General features: G+C 36.5%; 1 protein-coding gene across 6 annotated transcripts in view; it reads left to right on the forward strand.

The window, feature by feature from the left end:
• CSMD3 (CUB and Sushi multiple domains 3) overlaps window positions 1-17,177 on the forward strand; it is a 1,548,521-nt gene extending 1,531,344 nt beyond the window's left edge. For all 6 annotated transcript variants that reach the window (XM_075582415.1, XM_075582410.1, XM_075582412.1 and 3 more), the window contains 5 exons: window positions 6,044-6,202; window positions 8,003-8,115; window positions 11,691-11,778; window positions 13,562-13,694; window positions 14,353-17,177. In XM_075582415.1, coding sequence (XP_075438530.1) covers window positions 6,044-6,202; window positions 8,003-8,115; window positions 11,691-11,778; window positions 13,562-13,694; window positions 14,353-14,512 — 653 coding nt within the window. In that variant the 3' untranslated portion in view covers window positions 14,513-17,177. The remainder of the gene's footprint in view (window positions 1-6,043; window positions 6,203-8,002; window positions 8,116-11,690; window positions 11,779-13,561; window positions 13,695-14,352) is intronic.
• The last annotated feature ends 4,867 nt before the right edge of the window (window positions 17,178-22,044 follow it).

Genomic DNA, 22,044 nt, shown 5'->3' on the forward strand with positions numbered 1-22,044 from the left:
TTATAGGCTTTATCATGTTTCAGGTCACAGTCATATGAATGTGAGTAAAAGCATGCAAAACCAAAACAGAGTTTAGCTAAGTTTTGGTTCATTATAAAAAGCATTTTATGTTTAAAAAATATAATACCTTTATACACGTAAAAAATCTTTTTTGCATGTACTGTAACAGCTTTTTTATGACATACTATTTAACACAAATATATATTTTATCGCTACACATTGGCCCATCCCACATACACGCAGCTCATCTATGTGTGTCAGAAGGAGATATGTCTGATATGGAGGCTTCACAAACAGAGTGTGAGAAGTTCTTTCCATTTTATAGGTGGAAACTCTGTGTCACTTCCAGTCCCATCTGTGGCTCCTCCCACCTTCTGCTACTGTTGACCCACCTGCTTCTGCTATGGCTCCTGCTATAGCTGTGGCCTTCTCAGCCATGACCTCTCCTGTAGATGCTACAATATTACGATATAAGAAGAATTTGCTTACCCTACATGGGGCACAGAATAGAAACACAATACGCCTAATCATGGATTGAAGAAGGCTTCATCTACAGCCAATGGCATCTATGAACACCATGGATTTCAGATTGCACCATTTTGCAATAAAATTGTTGGAGTATTGCAGCAGGCTATTGAAGTTAATTGACCACCCTCCCTCATTACACCGCCAACTGACTTCCAGTCTAGTGGACCATCAAATCCACAATATGAGCCTAATTCCTAACCACATTAGGAGCCACAACTGCGTCATGGATTGAGGTGCCAGAGTGGTGGCAAACAAAAGACTCCACTGAAACATAACATCACGCATCTTAGTAATTTTTGTGTTTTTCCTTTCTGTTATGTTAAACATGCTATTGTATGATACAACACTTATTACTTAAAAAAACTATTTTATTTGAAGATTTTGTGCATACTGTACAGTATATTATCTTTTATGATATATTTTTACTTATGGTTTATAACATATTTGGAATATAATAATCCATATTTTTTTTAAATAGAGAACAGGGATTATGAGAGATACTGTAACATTAACAATATATTGGGTAAATTTGCTAATGGTGCTTGCAATTGGTTTGGGAGGTCAAGGGTCCTGTCACTGTCGGTACATGCCCTTTTGACAGATCAAACAGTGGATTAATTAATGTAAACAATGTATTAATTACTGGCAATGATTAAAAAAATATAATTACTAATTTCTCTGCCTCCCTCTGTAATATCCTCAGCTCCACAAGAATGGATATCTGGTTCTCATTTGAGATATGGCTCTGTTACCCGTAATCCCAATAATCTATTGAACATAGCATTTGTGTATATCCTGGGATGCAGCCACAAAACACTCGACTACAGTATCTTGGCCACTTACAAGTCTGGTTATGACTTTCCTTGAAAACCTAGAAATGTGATTGTTATCCTCAAATTGGATGGCCTAATTAGCTAATTATCTAATTAAACTTGGACAAGATTGTCGTTTTTTATCAGCTCCCCCTGTATGGGGAAAGTGAATTCTACTTGGCATTAACCCTTTTCCAGTCAAATAATGTGTATAATAATCTTATTAGTTCCTAATATATATTGTCCATTGCATCCAAGGGGTGCCAAGAGATGATAGTGATGTCTATATCGGTATGTAATAATCAAAAACATTAATGCACATTTCAATTTGAAATGGTTGTATTGTATTGTATTGTATGTCTTTATTTATATAGCGCCATTAATGTACATAGCGCTTTACAGCAGTAATACATGTGGTAATCAAATAAATAACAGATAATATAAATAACAGATCATGGGAATAAGTGCTTTAGACATTAAGGAAGAGGAGTCCCTGCTCCGAGGAGCTTACAGTCTAATTGGTAGGTAGGGAGAACGTACAGAGACAGTAGGAGGGAGTTCTGGTAAGTGCATCTGCAGGGGGCCAAGCTTTATGTATCATATGTTCAGAATAGCAACAGTGCTATTCATATGCTTCTTTAAGCAAGTGTGTCTTAAGGTGGGTCTTAAAGGTGGATAGAGAGGGTGCTAGTCGGGTACTAAGGGGAAGGGCATTCCAGAGGTGAGGGGCAGTCAGTGAAAAAGGTTTAAGGCAGGAGAGGGCTTTAGATACAAAGGGGGTAGAAAGAAGACATCCTTGAGAAGAACGCAAGAGTCGGGATGGTGCATAACGAGAAATTAGGGCTGAGATGTAAGGAGGGGCAGAAGAGTGTAAAGCTTTAAAAGTGAGGAGAAGAATGGATTGTGAGATGCGGGTTTTGATCGGAAGCCAGGAGAGGGATTTCATGAGGGGAGATGCTTAGACAGATCTCGGAAAGAGTAGAGTGATTCTGGCAGCAGTATTTAGGATAGATTGTAGGTGAGAGAGGTGAGAGGTAGGAAGGCCGGACAGCAGGAGGTTACAGTAATCAAGACGGGAGAGAATGAGGGCCTGAGTCAGAGTTTTAGCTGTCGAGCAACAGAGGAAAGGGCGTATCTTTGTTATATTGCGGAGGAAAAAGCGACAGGTTTTAGAAATGTTTTGAATGTGAGGGGTGAATGTGAGAGAGGTGTCGAGTGTGACCCCAACGCAGCGTGCTTGGGCTACATGGTGAATGATCGTAGTTCCAACAGTAATGTGGAAGGAGGTAGTAGGGCCAGGTTTGGGAGGAAGTATGAGGAGCACTGTTTTAGCCATGTTGAGTTTAATCCGGCGGAGGGCCATCCAGGATGATATAGCAGAGAGACATTCAGAAACTTTGGTTTGTACAGCAGGTGTAAGGTCGGGTGTAGAGAAATATATTTGTGTGTCGTCAGCATAGAGGTGATAATTAAACCCAAAAGATGTTATTAGGTCACCTAGAGAGAGTGTATACAGAGAAAAGAGAAGAGGTCCCAGGACAGAGCCCTGGGGTACCCCCACAGAGCGATCAAAAGAGGAGGAGGAGTTGTTAGCAGAATAGACACTGAAAGTACGATGGGAGAGGTAGGATGAGATCCAGGATAGAGCTTTGTTCCAAATGCCAAGAGTCTGGAGAATGTGAAGGAGAAGAGGGTGTCCACGGTGTCAAATGCTGCAGAAAGGTCGAGTAATATGAGCAGAGTGTAATGACCTCTGTCTTTGGCAGCATGGAGGTCGTCAGTTATTTTAGTGAGGGCTGTTTCCGTGGAGTGAGCAGTGCGGAAGCCAGATTGTAGAGGGTCTAGGAGAGAATAGGTGTTGAGAAAATGGAGCAAGCGAGAGAATACAAGACGTTCAAGGAGTTTAGAGGCAAAAGGCAGGAGGGAGACAGGTCGATAGTTAGAAAGACAGGTAGGGTCAAGCTTGCTGTTTTTGAGTAATGATATGACTGTTGCATGTTTGAAGGAGGATGGAAAGGTTCCAGAGCAGAGGGAGGAGTTAAAAATGTGCGTGAGCGTAGGGATTATAGTAGGAGCAAGAGGTTTTAGGAGATGGGAGGGAATGGGGTCAAGAGGGCAAGTGGTAGAGGGAGAAGAGGTGATCAACAGCGACACATCCTCCTCTGAGACAGTGGAAAAAGAGTCAAGGAAGGCAGGAGGAGAGTTAGGAAGAGGTGTAGGATGGGAGGAAGAAACAGAGGGGATGTTCTGACGTATGGATTCCACCTTTTCCTTAAAATAGTCAGCAAAGTCCTGAGCGGAGATGGAAGAAGGAGAAGCCGCTGAGGGTGGTTTGAGTAGAGTATCAAAGACAGAGAACAGTCAGCGTGGGTTAGACTTTGCATGTTGATTAGTGAAGAAAAGTAGGCTTGTTTAGCTTGCGAGAGGGCAGAGTTGAAACAGGATAGCATAAATTTGTAGTGAAGGAAGTCTGCGAGAGTATGAGATTTCCTCCAGAGGCGTTCAGAGGAACGAGTGGAGGAACGCAGCATGCGCGTGTGGGAATTTAACCAGGGTCTAGGGTTAAAGGGCGAGTGTGGCAGAGAGAAAGCGGGGCATGTAGATCAAGAGAGGAGGACAAGACAGAGTTGTAGTTCCTAACCAGGTTGTCAGGGTCTGTAACAGAGCTTAGAGAGGAGAGGGAGGAGTGTAACGTGGACTCAAAGTCATTGTGTCATGCTATAGGGTATGTTTGTGTAATACATCTGAATAGTTAGAACATGTATGGTGGTTTGTTATTTTACTGTATTGTAACTGTGGATGGTGGGCGTTGCTAATCACAATAGTGCTTAAGGCAGCCAGAGAGTCATGTCTTAATAAAACCAGTTATGCCCTCCACTTCCATCATGAGCTACTCAGAATCAGTCAGGGACAGTTCTGGTGTGGAGTATCCTCTCTTTGATTTCCTTGCATACCCAGCAAGTTTCTTTAGAAGCTTCTGTCTGTTTTCTGCCCACCTTTGCTTCACCATTTTTGTGGTTCTCTGACTATGGCACACAACTATTATGTTTTGAAATATTTGGGCTCTTATGCTATGTTTTAGATGCTCGGGGCTTTTATGCAATCTCTCTGAAGAGTTTGCCTTAATGGTCCACACTATTAATGACCATGACATTTATTTCAGCCTCACATAATGTGCTCAAACAGATCCTTCTTTGGATGGAGCACAGCAGAAGCCTGTTCTGCCATGATGTCCATGTTCTAAGAAAAAATGGTGCTCTGCGTGGCAATTCACTGAATTTATAGACATTAGCATCGTGGTAGATTGATGTCAACGTGTAGGAAGCTATCTGTTGGAAACTCGTAGGCGCGCTAAATTTGTAATTCTTAATGATGCGATTTACACCAGATTTAGTTATGACCTAACAAACATCATTCTAAATCCCTGCATTAACTATAACAAAGCATTAGCGCTAATCTTTCTATTAATTTAAGTAACGCCACGTTAAGTTATCAACAGAGCTTTGTGAATCTGATCCTAGGTATGCCAAGTTATACATATATCGTTTTATGTTTCTGTCTTTCTTGGGAAATTATGCTGTTGTTTGAAGGAAGTTGGGCATTTATTCAAGATGTTACGTGGATAATATACATCTAATTGTTAAAAGTTATCATATTAGCTTGGTTTATCTATTAGAATAACAGCTTTATTCTCAAATAGAGCCTCTCTTAGATGAGATAAACAGATAATGTAAATCCAGAATTACTATATTGTTAGTTCTTTATCGTGTGAAAGAACCATAGTACAATTTGTGGTGTATTGGTAGCATGCTAAAATGGTACTTGGGAAATGGCCCTTCATCAGCTGCAGGATGTCAGCTATTAGAGGTTGTTGTAGGCTGGAAAAGTTAAGGACAGTGGTTTTGCCTGTGAATGGCAGTGACAAGGGAATCAGCAAGGGAGTTTGGCAGGTACCCAAATATCAGATGGTGTCAAAGCACAACAGAAATATTTTAGACTTGACATCAAGACTCGAGACATATACTGTAGGAAAAAGAAGATGCCACTTTGCTGCTGATGCTACAACATGCATTTTAGTTCTTGTAAATGTAGAAATATTCTCTGCCCAATTAGGACACAGGCCAAGATGTTGTCAAGTTGCAAGATGATTTTCAATTTTCTGACTGTTCTTGTATAAAGTTTTATTTTATAGTAGATACTGTATAACACCAATATGAATACATTTGTAATAGTGAGTTAAAACAACTTTTAATGTTCTTTAGTGATCATACTGTATAATAAAGTGAGATCACACCTTTAGAGAACATGTGGAGAGACACGCGCACACAAACTGGGCACACTTGTGATACTTGGGAAATAAGCTAATGGATCCTCTTTTGTAAACAGGTACAGTAACCCATGATTTAGTGGAGCTTAGAGTATCTGAGCCAATGTACTGTATTTGTTTTATCATTTAATTATAAAGCTCTTTCATTATTAGCTGCATTGTTGAGGAAACATTAACTTTTACATGTTCAATATTGAGATTAAAATTAAGTTGTTTGTCATTTGTTAACTCAATGGTACGAAATGGGAAATTTGACTTAAGTTGTGGTTAGTCTTTATTAACTTTAGTCCTTGATGAAAAAGCTATTGAAATAAAAATATTGGACATTGTATTGTATAAGTGTTGTAACACATTCAAAAATGTACCCTCTACATAGTTCCAGATGATGTATTTGCTCGGAATTACATATGGAAAGGCTTCTACAATTTGAAAGGAAAGAATAACCCAATGAATTTGACAGTCACCAACTACAATGTGTCAACAGGAAGGGTGAATGCAACACTTATCAGTAGTAACATGGAGTTTCTTCTTTCAGGTAATGATTGTAATTTACTCTCAGAAATGTAATCACTAAAATAGACATATCCTAATGGTGTAATTCCACTTTCTTGGTCTGTTCTTTTACCAATTACCTTCTCTCTATTTTGTTTCCTAATCAGATATGTCATTGTAAAATCATGCATTAGTTTCCTACTTCTGAGAAACATACAGTAACTGTATTTTAAAATTAATAGCAATTGTGATGTTCTAAAACAGTTTTAGAACATAGCTAGAATCACTGCACACCTTGGAATTGATTGTAGCTAATTTTAAGGGGTTAATTCATTTAACTATGATAGTGCTGATTGGGGCACTATTGCATGGAAACTACCCTTAAAGTGATTCTTCATCATATTAGTATAAGCTCCTACTTAACTTCTAATGTGCATATCCCAGTTTGGCTTTCAGACCTGAAGTTAAAACATGGTGATACTGTAGATCAAAAAGTATAAATGGCCTGAACTTGTGTTTTCACTCAATTACACCTCAAAAATATACTAAGTGCAGGTGCATCTTAATATTGTTAATACTCATTACATGTGTATATCGTAAATATTAAATGAGCCCTTGTATCATTGCAAATTACATTCTTGGTATTGTTTGAAAATATATTGTAAAATAATATTGTTTAGTTTGCCTTTAAGTAGCAGGGGGAATCTTACTGTGCCATGTGAATATATTTAATGCCAGTCTGAATCCACATACTGTAAATGGTATCACATAATGTAATAATTATTGTTCATTGGCACAAACCTTAAATCCACAAAGCCTTTATTTTGCCAATAAACTAAGCATGAACAATCTATATTATTACATGATTATATTGTAACAGGTGAAAGAACAGATACAAATATAGTTTGACTAAAACATGGTACTAATACCATAAAGACAATACAAATTATTTGCCAGACATAGTGAAAAGTTTTAAGGCCCACCTGATGCTTACATTGTACATACACGATACAAAAACATACTGTACATAACTTAAGTATTGGAGACTTAGGGGCACATGCATCAAACGTTGTATGGGTTATAGCACCAGTTCCGACAATAACTCCTATTCAAGTCAATGGAGTTAACACTTCAACTCAATGGAGATAACCCGTACAGGCACTTGATGTACAGTATGTGCCACTTATACTTATTCCATACAGTATATGCTGAAAATATTTTGTCTAGAAATCCCTAATGACTGCAATTGGAAACTGTGGTCAAAAACAGCAAAATTGGCAACTTCCAATGATATACAGTACTACAGTACTGTACTTTCCACTAGGAAAGTAATTTTTTCAATATTTTTTTTTAAAATGTTGTTGTATAATAATGTTACTTTAATTATACTTTTATTATACTTGATGATTTTGTTTACTGTGTTGATATTACTTTATATATTTTTATTAGATTAATGTAGTCACATTAAATGTAGTCACATTTTAAAGCATATAAGAAATGATAGTCATGTGCACTTTTTGTGCTAATACTCATGCACCAAACTGCACCTTCATTCGCTTCAATGGTTGTAATTTTGTAATGGAACATATTGTATTTAAATTGAAATATTTCCTTGTAATAAAACTAATAAACTGCTGTCATATAATTTATATTGGGTTTGCTGACACATGCTCTTTATGGAACATTCATCAATGGTCTACACATTATTGCTCTATCTAGGATAGAGAAACTTATTTTCTCTATGGTTTATGGTCTATGTTCTCTTATTTCTCTCGTGGTTTAATGTTGTACCTTGCAATTTAAAAAAATAAAACACTCAAATACACTTTTTATACTTCTACAGGGGTTTATAAAAGCCAAGAAGCACGTCTGATGCTCCATATATATTTAATTAAATCACCTGTACAAACCACCGTGAACCAGATGAATGATGAGAGATGGACCATGGATGGATTTGTAAGTATTTGAATTTATAGTTATATTATTATTATTTTTATTCTTAACTTGATAGGAAATTATGAGCCAAATACATATGCCATTTCAGACTATGTTTTATTTATTAGCAATAATGACTGAGTGACTGAGTCATTGCAAATCTAGAGGTATGGGTTTAGAACCAAGTAAACACACTGATTTGAAGGTATGTGACAAGAAAGTCATGATTATGATAATATATTCAATATGATTTATTATGTGAGCTATCTGTGGAATGTGGAGTTTTACAGTTTAGCATATTAATTACATTTTTTAAGGATTATTTTTTTCATTAGTCTAAGTCTTTCAGTACTGAACATGGATGCTATATGAGCAAGAATAACTTCAGAAGATTTGCTATATTACTATGTTTCTAGATAATGTAATTTTGATGCACTCATAAAACAACATCATGTACTGTAGTGCACAATATTTCTGTTCATAGTTGCATACATTGTATGAAGCCTATTTTACATCTGACAGACATAATTAGCCAGAGAAGTTTATGCCACCTAAGAACTTTCTGTTTTTTCAGAACCAAAAATAATAAAATTGAGATTAAAATAAATTACAGAATACTGCAGTACAGTGTCACAGAATATGATGCATTTCATGATGGTACACCTATAGGGAAGGGGGAGGGTGGGGGTAGGGAATAGGCGGTAACCCCTGTTCAGCTGATATAGATAGTAATATTGTGAGGGTATGGTGCTGCTGGGATATAGAGACTAGCAATGTACCCATGAAAAAAGAAACCCAGCTCAAATACCATTAAGTGTAGTAGGTGAGTATGAATGATTTTAAAAAATCCTTTAATTATATCTCAATTAAAATAATGATATAATGGTATAAATAGCGGTGAATTGACATTATAACATATATCCTAAAACATTGCCTGTGTTCGGTAAGAGTCAATGTAATTGGCACTAAAGCTAGCTGGGGGTTAATTATCCCTATAGCTGTGGGCGGTTCTGTGTTCAGGTCCACGATTGATTTAATTTGAAACCAGATCAGAGATCCTCTAAAAGTTGCTAAGCAGATTTCTAGGCAAATTAGAATGACTCAGACCACACTAGTTACTCTGATACCAGTAAACGTAATGCTGTGATTTGAGGTTTGTGGTTTGGAACACCCAAAAATATAACTAACCCTCATGTCTATGTCTATATTAGCTGAAAACTAATTATCTTTTAAACTGTGAATACAAGTGTAGCCATGCATAATAATGGACTACAGACATCTTCCCTGTTGGCAGTAAGCCCTGGTAATTACAGGCCTGCCAGCAGTAGTTATGGAGGTTTTCCCTCACACCCTGGTGAGGTGCCCTGTGTATGGAAGGGAGTGGCTGCATGCTCTGAGTCCCTGGATAGTGACGTCAGAGATGTGCCTGCCCCCTGAGGTATATAAGGCACAACACTGTCAGTTAAGTGTTGTTGAAAAGCAGTGGTTGCAGTTGTTGCAAAAGGATTGCAGGATAGTTTTGTGACCCTTGTGATGTAACTAGTGGCACGAATATTCAAATCAAGCCTGTCTAGGCCACACTGTGTCCAGGGACCTGGCACAGGGGTGATCTCCCTAACGGGAGAGGGGATCCCACTCCAATTAAGGAGGGCAGTACCTGGCAAAGGGACAGCACAGAGAAATGTGCGGCTAGAGCTGAAAGCTGCATGGGGCAGTCTACTGGAATCAGATCATCAATAAGATGCCCTTGTTAAAGAAACCCCCACTGTGTGAGTGTGAGATTAATCTACAGTGGCAGTCACCACCGAGAAGGAGTTCCTCACCAGGACCATCTCCCTGCGGAAGCATAGATCCTGATGAGGTGGAGGCGCTGCACATGATGTAAGTTGGACTCGCACCCACTACCTCAGCTACCTGTCCTGATGACATCCCCTAATACCATCAAGCGGGAGACTCAGGAGTCCTGTTACTTGCAGGTGCACCACCATACACGATCACGTAATGGGGACCGGTTAGACTACACGGGCCAATGTGAGATTGGGTGGGTCAGACAAGGGGGGTCCAACCGTTACACAAGCAACAATTTAATGTTGTAGTGTCAATTCAGCGCTATATATACCATTATACCATTATTTTAATTGAGTTATAATAAAAGGATTTTTTTTAAATCATTCATACTCACCTTCTCCACTTAGTGGTATTTGAGTGTTACAAGAGCGGGGTTCTTTTTTCTTGGGTACATTCAATTTCATTATGCTACAGTATGTTAATCAGCTATGTTATCCCTACCTCCCATTGACACTCTCAAATTACAAGCTGGTGCATATAAGGAAAATATGGAGCAAAGTGTCCTGATACATTGGGCAGAATAGAAATGGATGAGTACTCATACTGTAGGTGAAGCATTTGTGTGCATTCCATAGACAAACACAGTAGAACCAGGTATATCAGTTCTTTTTCTCAGTTTGGGCCAAATATCTACCCTGAAATCTCTTTTAGGCATACAGTATACTAAAGGGTAGTTGTAATCTATTTCCATTAGGGTAGGAATGTCAACCTTCTCAAAACACTTCTTAATATACAGTATAGACGAGGTTTACTTTGACATAGGAGAACTACCTGAAGTCTCTTTTCATTCCCTTTTTACAGTCTGTCCTCGAATATTTCAGTGATTGTATTTTCTTGGTGTAATTTACTTCCTTTCTTTTTACAAAGTGTTTCTCTTTTGGTTTATGTTATTAGCGGTAGTCTATTCTGTCATAACCGTATCTAAATCAGCAGGGCCTGTGTGCTCTTTAATTGGTACAGATGAACAGAGCCATAGACACCACCAAACCAACATTTAGACTCTGACGCACAAGACCAAGGATCTTCAGTGCTTAGAAAAATAATGGAATGTCATATCAGTATATAACATAAAATAGGGAATATACTGTATATTAGCTTTTAAGAATTTATCAGATTGAACAAAAATTATACTCAAAAATGAAAGAATCTAATACATATGGAGTTAATGAAAAGCCTAAAACAGAGACAAATAGATTTGTTATACTGTTTATGGTTGTAATTGTTCACACTGGAATAACTATTTCATACATTAATAAATATAATGTTGCTGATCCCTAGGAAAAACTCACTTTGTCCATGATTTGTAAATAATCCACAGAGACAGAAAGTGCAATTGCTTTTCAGTACCGTGGGACTGATGTGCTCAATTTAATTGTCTGTAGTCATATAATCACAGCAATCTGGCGCCTTCAGATTTGAACCCTGCAATTTAGGGGCTGATTCAGTGCGATCAGTTGTTTCAGAGTATACTAAATCAGTCCCTTAGAGAAGGGATACTTTCTCTTTTGCTCACATGTCAGCAGTTCTCCACACAGAAACAAAAACATGATCATGCAAAACCGCAACATGCAGAGAACGGCAAATGAGTTCTGGGATTTCCAACAGTGGTGGCATTTCAAAACAGCACAAAGGCTTACAGGGGTTACCCTATTGGTGATAACTACATTATACATGTTCCAAAATATTATAAACACCAATCTCTTTCCTCCTATACAGTATATATATATACGTTTGTTTCTGTTCTATAGGTGTCTGCTGAACCTGATGGAGCTACATATGTTTTTCAAGGATTCATACATGGGAAAGATTACGGACAGTTTGGACTCCGAAGTATAAGTAAATGTTTATTTGGAACTGTAAAGTAATAAATATCTTACCGTTACATAATACATAAATGCAAATATTTCAAAAGAATGCGAACAAATTGTTCAATAGCTACATTGTAATAATACTGTAGTCCTACAAATAGTGAACTGTTTTGTCATTTGATACAGTTATTTCTATTTTTTTAATGTGTAATTTGAAGGATTGTTAAGATCCTGTAAACCTTTTCACAAAAAAATCAATATGCCTTCAGGAAATTTCCCCAATTATCTCTGGTGTCCAAGTTCAGTACATTTAAGCAATACCTACAGCTCTGTTTAAAATATAAATAATGAAAGCATTTTATAACATTAGTTTATATCATAAAGGATTCATGGATGGTTTGTTTGCCAATTTTTGTCAGTGCTACTGAAAACAATGTAGCCTACAGTAAAGAAAAAAAAACACCTGTTTATTTTTATAGATTTACTATAAACAGAAGCTTCATATTTACAATCAAATTATTCACTAGCACGGTAAAATAACCTGTTCCCTTGTGAACTTCTGAGCAACTAAAGTAAGAAAATTGTCATTTCATACTTAAAAGAAAGTATTAAACTATAAATTGCATCCATCTCTTTTTCTCTTAGGATATATAATGCATACCCTCAGAGAGCAGATCAAATTGTTTCATATTTTTTAGATTGTATTAACTGCCTTAATCCATCTGCAATAGATTAAAAATTTAATAAATTATATCCTATTATGTTGACTAATAAAATATATTATTTTTAAATTAAATTATTATACAAAAATTGCGCTATCATTAAGTTCATTAGTTGGACACACATAATATTTCATTTGAATGCATACAACATTATTCTATGCTGAATATATAAAAAAAAATCTATACATATGTGTGTTTGACATATTCTTTGGTACAGTAGGTACATATATATTGTTTTGAATCGTTTTTATTGTGATCAAAATAAGATGTTATACAGGCATACCCTGGTTTAAGGACACTCACTTTAAGTACACACGCGAGTAAGGACATATTGCCGAATAGGCAAACAGCAACTCGCGCATGCGCCTGTCAGCAATACCGGCTCCCTACCTGTACCGAAGCTGTGCGCAAGTGGAGAAACTATAGAGCATGTTACAAATGCCTTATTTACATGAGTTATGCACATATATGGTGATTGCAGTACAGTACATGCATTGATAAGTGGAAAAAAAGGAGTGCTTCACTTTAAGTACATTTTCGCTTTACATACATGCTCCGGTTCCATTGCGTACGCTAAGGCGGGGTATGCCTATACTGGTAGATAAAATATTATGTCTGTATTTGTAATGTAATAGCTCCTTGTTCCTCTTCTTATTCAGACCATCTCCGTTAATCATCCACCTTCTCAGGCCCCAAATCCTCTAAACTCTAAATTAGCGCAAATAATGCCAGGTTACGTAAATTAATAACTGATCGTTATTTTCCCCGCGTTTAACGCATACAGTATCCACAAACAACTGTCACTGTGCATCTCATTAGCATAGGCTTAACATCAGATTAAATTATCATTACCTTGAGTTCAGCAAATTACAGTATCCCTTACATTCTAGAATATTTTTGTATATACAGTAGTGGGTGAGTTTGAGAACAAAACTTCACCCCAAATTTCTGCGTAAGTTGAATTTTTTTTACATAATTAAACAAAATAATCAAAACAACAGGGAAAGTGCCCATCTTTATATGTCACCTGTCATCTTGTAAAGGTTTAAAACTAAACTTTTAAAAAAACATTTTTTTTGTTTTTCACAGGGGTTAATATGTCAGAGGATAACTCTACAAATCAAACACACGGTACAAATAGTAGCTCTGTGGCCATTGCTATTCTGGTGCCTTTCTTCGCCCTAATATTTGCAGGTTTTGGATTTTATCTTTACAAACAAAGGTGAGATAACATACTAAGCCCACTGTGTCGCACTGTGGAATATTTATTAATTTATTTATTTATAAAATGTTTTACCAGGCAGTAATATATTGAGAGTTACCTCTCGTTTTCAAGTATGTCCTGGGCATAGAGTGAAGACAAATTAAACATGGTTACAAATACAGTTGCAAAAGTGAACAGGGTATACATTATATACAAGACATTGCATGCACAGTTAGAGATAATATTTATTATAGGTGTATGTAACAGTTACAGACCAGATTAAAATGTGAGATAGCTCTAATTTTGAAAGAACTTAAACTGTTGGTGGATGTTAGAGTCTATGGTAGATTGTTCCAGTTTTGGGGTGCACTGTAAGAGAAGGAGTAGCGGCCGGATATGTTGTCGCTTTACAAATAAATGTTAATAATAGTAATCAATACGTTGTTATACAGTAGGTGCAAAAAACTGCAGTATAATAACCTCCAGTGCTATTTAAACAGCTAAGCCCCAAGTTTATTTTTTTATTACAAGTTCATCAGGTATCATGCAACGTATAATTTTTTCCTTATGAGGTACTGGAGATCATCAAAATCCCTTCTGTTTTTTTTTTTTTCAAATGAAAACAATGACCTTTGTTCTGCATGTAATGTTCTTTATTTGTATATTTTTCCAACAGGGCTGCACCCAAAACACAATATACAGGATGCTCTGTTCATGAAAATAATAATGGTCAAGCAGCATTTGAAAACCCAATGTATGACACGAATGCAAAGTCTGTAGAAGGGAAAGCAGTGAGATTTGACCCCAACTTGAACACTGTCTGCACAATGGTATAATGCTGGAATGTTCAATCTGATTTGGAAGCCGGGAAATTGAGACATAAGACAGTGCACTGTTTGTTTCACTGGTACTATTAAAGCACATTTTTAAGAACCTATGGGGTCACATTTTCCTGAGGAAGAAAAGAAGAGTGTTTTATGCCGGATGGGACTGAATTATTCTTCATGTGCAACATGGAGAGTTTTCCAGAAGAATCGACTGCACTCTATGAGTGCTTAATTACAGTTTATTTTCTTTTTTTTTTAAAGGAGATTATTCTAAACTTTAAACTTATTTGCATATATTGGAGGAGCATCCACTATCAGTATTTACTGTGCTTTATAAACTATTAAAAATGTATGGAAAAAGATATAAGGTAGGAAATAGCTATACTTACTGGAGACAAGTTTAACAACAGGCATCAGTACATTATTTTCTTGTGATTTGGCACCATGAAAAAAGTAGAGACCCTTGTCAATTTAAGTGTTCCATTTTGCATAAGGTCCCTTCAACTAAAAGCAGCGGAAACAGAAGAGGTGTCTTTGTTTCCTATTTATTTTCTATTGACAGCAACTCATAAACAGTTATTGATTATATGACATTTCTCATGTGCACACCATGGTAGCAAGTCACTAGTTAAAACAATATTGAAGTGCTATCCAAATAATACAATTTTTATTTCATATAGTGCTTTTCTCCCAATGGGGCTCAAAGCAATTCACAATTACAGTAGAGTGTGCAGAACATAGCAATTTTTATAGACACTGTCCCTACCCACATGAGCTTACAATCTATGTTTTTGGTGCCTGAGGCACAGGGAGATAAAAGTGACTTACCCAAGGTCACAGGAAGCTGACACTGGGAATTGAATCCAGGCTTCCCTGATTCAAACTCAGTTATTGATTACAGTGTCTATGTCTTTGCTCACTGAGCCACTCCTTAACATAATCTAATTATTAGAAACATCCTTCTGTTGTCTCCCCTACCATTTGAGCATTGGTTTCCATGTGGCTCACCATTAGTGAGCCTTAGTCACAAAATGCTGTTAACCATATAACCCATGCTATGCATGTTAAGGTTAACACTATATTCATGGGGAATATATTTTGACTCATCTTTCAACTTAATGTACACCGTAATATAATGATGCTGAATATAACTATTCACTTCTAACTCTACACTGCTTCTTCTCTGAAAAATATAATTACATTTTTTTTTTACATTTGTAAAAATCTGCACATTTTTCTGTTGTACTTACCAGTTCTGGCCTCTAATCTACAATAATTAAACCGTCGTTATCTACAGTTTATTTGCATTGCTTTTTTTAAGGGTTAGAAAATCTTAGCAGAAGATAGAGTCAGCACCTTTTATTAGTGGCAGCCATCAATAATGTTTTGGGGTCATTTATTTAAACCAAAGAGGTTATCGATGCCTGGACGTGCATAGTGATACTCAGACCGATTTGGATTGCTGCATGTTTATTTTCAGCGTGGAACATCGAAATTACAGCTTTCTCTGAGACCTTTTAATAAGAACAAATGTGTGCTTTTGGTCGCATTGTAATTAATGTTCCTAACATCATACTGTATATTAGAATGAACATATAAGACGAAATTCACTAAGGGGGTAACACAGCCATATCCATCATTAACGGCTGGATTCTGTGCAAACCCCAAATTGTGGCTTAGTGAATCCATCCAGAACAAGGTTAATTCATATTGTATTCCCCAAACAGTGATACCCATAGTGTATGTCATAACAGGCCTCATTTGCAGATCCTTATTTGCTGCTTTCTAAAAAAACAAACGTATTTAAACTGAAACAGCCAATTTGCTGTACACATACAGAGGATTTGCTGTCCATGCTGTATACTCTTAACTATACAATATAAAGTATAAACTTAGATAAGAAGTATAACATGCTTATACATGAGAGCATAAAGTAGGTAATAGGACCACATTAAACATTCATATCATATTGTAAAAGGGCCTTTGTGTCCTAAAGCTTAATCACTTTCAGATCCCTTAATCATAACTGTTCTTTACTACTAACATTTTGCAGTAAAATATCATAATTCTTACCAAAGAACTAAATTCGAAAGTTATTTATCAAAAAATATCAAAAAACCCTGCTATACATCAGAAATGTTGCAGACCGTGACATATTTATGGAAGCTGTTTTTTTCTTGATACATCTATTTTTCCCTATTTTTGTAGGTGAGACTTTAATACAAAGCACCATAAATGTTTTGAGCGATTAAATTCATCAAAATTATTATACTGGTTTTACTAATGAGAAAATGTCCACCTTTCTATTACTGGAGTGGTAACCCCTTGTCCTGGTCCACTTCAGGAAAGTTCCCTTGATTTTTTTTTTGTAATCAATAGTGCATACAGTACATTTTTAATTATATGAAAAATTCTATAAAAATTTGTCAGCAGAGTTGCCCAATCTTGCCCAAATTCACTTTGCAAAGATAAAGAAATAAGGCGCAAACTTAAACTAGTGACAAGTGACAAATATTCAGCTATTTAAAGTGCAATGTTCCAGTGCTTCATGTGCATTATATATCAGGTGCTCATGTGTGTGTTCACGGCGCAAACGGAATGAAGTGAATAATAAAGTGATTGCACGGTTTTAAATAATACCAACCCTGCTGAGTGATGTTGTGCACTCCTCCGTTGATCCAGGATCTCATAGGTTAAACCGCCATCACAGATACATGTAGGAAGAAACACATACAGAAATTCTGGTGCAATAACATTTTATCTCCAAGCAACAAACAACACAAAGGGTTAAAGTAAACTCACACTATCCCCCAAGGTAGCGTGCAGGGAGTGACTTGGGGCGCACTCCAACCCTAACTCTCGTCAGCAGCTGGTACTTTCTTCCTGCCTTGTTATCTACACAGAGTTTCTCCCGTCTGCTTCTCTCACCGGAGACCTCTGACGTCAGCGCTGGATTGTAGAGGGGTTGGTATGGTGGCCTCCAAGGTCAAAAAAGCCCAACTAGTTTTGCCAAATCCCAGAAGAAGCCTACTGATTTGGCGAAACTAGTTGGGCTTTTTGGACCTTGGAGGCCACCATACCAACCCCTCTACAATACAGCGCTGAGGTCAGAGGTCTCCATAGCGCCTGCTGGTGAGAGAAGCAGACGGGAAAGACTGCGTGCGGATGACCAGGCAGGAAGAAAGTACCAGCTGCTGATGAGAGCAGAGTTAGGGTTGGAGTGCAGCCCAAGTCACTCCCTGCACGCTACCTTGGGGGAGAGTGAGAGTTTACCTTATCCCCTTTGTGTTGTTTGTTGCTTGGAGATAAAACGTTATTGCACCAGCATTTCTGTATGTGTTTTTTCCTACATGTATCTGTGATGGCGGTTTAACCTATGAGACCCTGGATCAACGGAGGAGTGCACAACATCACTCAGCAGGGCTGGTATTATTTAAAACCGTGCAATCACTTTATTATACACTTTATTATTCACTTCATTTAGTTTGCGCCGTGAACACACATTTTATTCACTTCCAAATTCACTTTGCCTATTTTCACTGAAACTTTTGAAAATTCGCTAAGAATTTGGATAGCACTCTTTAGCCCAAAACATTTGGTTGCAATTGACCAGTCAACGAAAAATGAGACATTTTTATTGAATAGAACCTGAAACATTGGTTTTGACAAAGAAAATTTGCATATTTCCCAGGTATTTCGAATCTGCTCACAAGTTTCCCTCCATCAGATGTGTAGAGAAGTGTTTTGGGAGGTATACAAGTCATTGGGTTACCCTACTAAATAGGTTGCTCTCTCTCTCATGTTCACTACCTGTCCCTAGTGTCAACTCACTCAATATGGGTCATATTGTATGACACTGAACTTAATGGTATGATGTAGAGAAGACACACAGTAAGAATTAAAACTAGTTTTGAAATGTATAGTTCTCAGTATTGGCTTGTCTTACTATCTTAAAATCTCTTAACAAAAAAATGGTAAAGCACTTAAAAAAAACAGCACCACATTTATTGAAGGACAAATAAAAACAAAAATGCTTATATTGGCTAATTGTTTAATTTTTAGAGGGAAATTTTAAAGCCGCAATCCCAGCTGCTCATTTTTTGTCATTTTATATTTGCAGAATTTTCCACCATTTCCTCTAAATTAAGGCATTGCATTAAATGTTAGACACTTAGGTATGCTGTTCAGTACATCTGGTACAGATGTTTTTTGTTGCACTTTTTTATACTGTTATACATAGTCCCCACTATAGTCTATTTCTCAAAGTCTCCTGGCTAAAAACTATAACAAGACTTGTTCAAAAACATGCTAACTATGAGGGTTATGTATCAAAGTCACCCTGCAAAAAAACGGGTTGCAAAATTTTGCAATTGGTTTATCAATGGAATAAATCCTATTAAGAGCAAGTTTTTCTTTGATAGATTTTTGCCCCCGTTTTGCAGCCAGGAGGTATTGGGGTCTTTTTTAATATACAGTAGTCATTCAGCTGCATAACTGGGGCAAAAGCAGTGGGAAAAGTAGCACAATATTTATATTTAAAAAAAGGAAGCCCGATGGGAGTTTTTCCTTAAATCTTGTCTGCCCTGGTTTTGCAGCTGGGAGACTTTAGTAAATAACCCTTCTTACTATATAACCACCATGTGAATACTGTATGTATCAAAGCAAAGGGATTCAATTGAACAATTTTACCTTTCATAAATGTGATCCATTCTTTTTACACTATTAACACTCAAATTTTGCAGGCAGAAGAATTAAACAGATAAGAGACAAATAGATCCCAGATCTACTAATTTAACATTTATCATTTTAAGGATATGTATAATCAAATTGTGGCAAACATGCATTTTTTATTGGGTAAATGCACAAAACATTGCAAATATTAAATAGCCTGCAAACCACTCTGCTTTGTAGTAGATTTGAATGCAGAATGGAGGAGGAAGAGAAATTGTAGTTATACAGCAATCATGATGGGAATATAAATCAGCTCTGAGACAATTCGTGGATTGAGACCATCTTTTATTAACGTCATGAATATATTTCTGGAATAGATTATTACCAGATGATTAAACAACAAGATGTTACTGTCAAACTAGAACTGTACACAATACTGCTAATGGGTCTGTTTTTCACCATTTCACTGGCAGTGATTCAAATTTAGAAATTGATTATGACATTCTAGAATTGAAATACTTACATCCATTCAGTCCAATCCTGTAAAATCTGTAATGGGCTAAACCTTTAAATTCAAGGCATGAAATTCATCCAAATAGTCACAGGATGATGTTCACATGTTGACAATTCTAGTATTACTAGTGGTTGGATGGAAAGTAGAGGTGCCCAAATTCTCAGAGTTGCTACTCAATATAACACATAAAAGTATACAATATTTATCAGTACAAAACGTATCACAAAAATAGACGCTGAAGCCAAAAAGTCATAAAATACAAAACAAGAACACCGAGCTCTTCTGCCTAAACATATTGTCACTGTATATGATATATATATATATATATAGCTGAGTAATTATAGCAGTGTGCAGGTGAGGCACCAGATTCTCACTCTCTGTGTAAAGCACAAGAACAAACACCCCTTGTGGCACGAGGCACCAAGCTCACTGTCACAATCTTATCACTGCTGCAGCAGTATAAAGACAATCATTTAGGACTATATTTATCACTCTTCAGACTATATTTACCTCAGTATGGTCATATTATGTTTTTGGTGTAACATTGGTGCACATACAGTACATATTATTTTACTGAAAATGGTTTTTGTGTATACAAACCTGCTATTTCTCAATCCGTGCCATGAGCATCAAACATCCTTTTTTTTTCCATTTTTTGGCACACATAAATGTACTGTACTAGACTTGCAGATGTTAAGGGTATGTACTAAAAAAAGAGTGTTCATGAAAAAAAGAATGCTCATGGAATTCTTCTGCCAAGTTCAACTTGATGTAAACCCTAAAAATCTGTTAAAAGTGTTAGCAGAAAATTAAGTTGCTATGTATCAACACAAAAGTGTAATAGATGCCGCAGGGATGCTTTCATTATATAGGTCACCAAAATGTATTAATTTTCACAATATAGCGATCATAAATGATATGATACAAATAATTTATATTTGTATCAATCAGCTATTCAACATGACGCAATGCATAAAAAAATGTATTTAATACAACTATGTGTCATGTATAAAGGGCTCAACGTCGGCAAATTTTAGGCGCAAAGTTATTATTTTGTCACAACTTGCACTAAAATATTCCTGCACCAGGCAGTGTTTTTGGGTACTGTATGTCTGCGACAAGATGAGGGCGTAATGAAGCAAGAAGGAGGGTTAAGGCAGAATTACATTAGCATATTCGCACAGGTCTATATATTAAGAAATGTGTGGCTTGCGTTCCTTTTTTTATTCATTTTCTCTGTCACCTTAAAGGTGGGGTTAGTCTGGTTTTTAGTTCTTCATACTAACGCAGTACACACCAAATTCTACAACAGTTGACATACCATTAATAAATATGTAACATTTAAGACGAAATAAAAACGCTAAGGTTTTTTTCAGTAACCTTTCTTGATGCATTTACTGTGCATGAAAGTCTTCACACGTACAGTACGACACACATTTTGTGAAGGTTTTTATTACTTTTGAACACTGACATTTCAACGTACAAAAATGTAAACATCTGTAAACTTCGTACATAGGCTCCTGCGTTTTTATTACTTGTATTCTCAATGCTTTCTCATCTTGTGCTTCACACGGAGAGAAAAATATCCGGTTGTTACATGTTAATTTGTATGTTAACGGTACCCTGGTTGCCATCCTACATGGAAAGGAGATTTTGCCTCCCTTCCTGCAAACTGCTATAATTACTCTTATCATATTTTTACACATATAGAAAGACAATATGTATAGTCAAGGGGTCTGTATGTTATCATTTTAATGAGTATTTATTTGTCTATGTGTGTCTTATTTTGTGTGCTAGTAAATATTGTATACATTTTTAGTAACTGAGAGGATTGTGGAACCTCTTCCTCACTGGTCCTTCTTGTTGATTGTATCATTTTCACTAACGTAACCAAGGTGACTATGAAGCAATGCTCCTTCTGTCTAGTTTTATACTTTTCATATTCATGTTTAGGATGCTAAAAAATATCATTCTAATAGATCTGCTTACAAATACCATTAAGAAATACAGCAGAGGCTCTAAATCCTTCTATAGAAGTCCCTGATAAGGTCGCTATCTGTACATTAGTTTTACAAGTCTTAGATATACATGATGTTTATTCTACCAGCCAAAAACTGTCCTTTGGATGAAGTTAAAAAAAAATCAACTCTTACTGTATTTGCAAATTCATGCCTGTAATCCTAGTATCTGCAGCATAAACATTGTATAATATTTAAGCGAATGGAACAGGCTATATTAGAATATAATGGACGCTTGCGTGTCTTCTGTGTTTATTTTCTCTTTCACTAAATGTGATTTATGTGAAAATATGTGTTTTGAAATCATTAAACAGACAACAGAGTGCCTACCAAAATGA

The sequence above is a fragment of the Ascaphus truei genome, chromosome 2, assembly GCF_040206685.1.
Source record: "Ascaphus truei isolate aAscTru1 chromosome 2, aAscTru1.hap1, whole genome shotgun sequence".
Taxonomy (NCBI): Eukaryota; Metazoa; Chordata; class Amphibia; order Anura; family Ascaphidae; genus Ascaphus; species Ascaphus truei.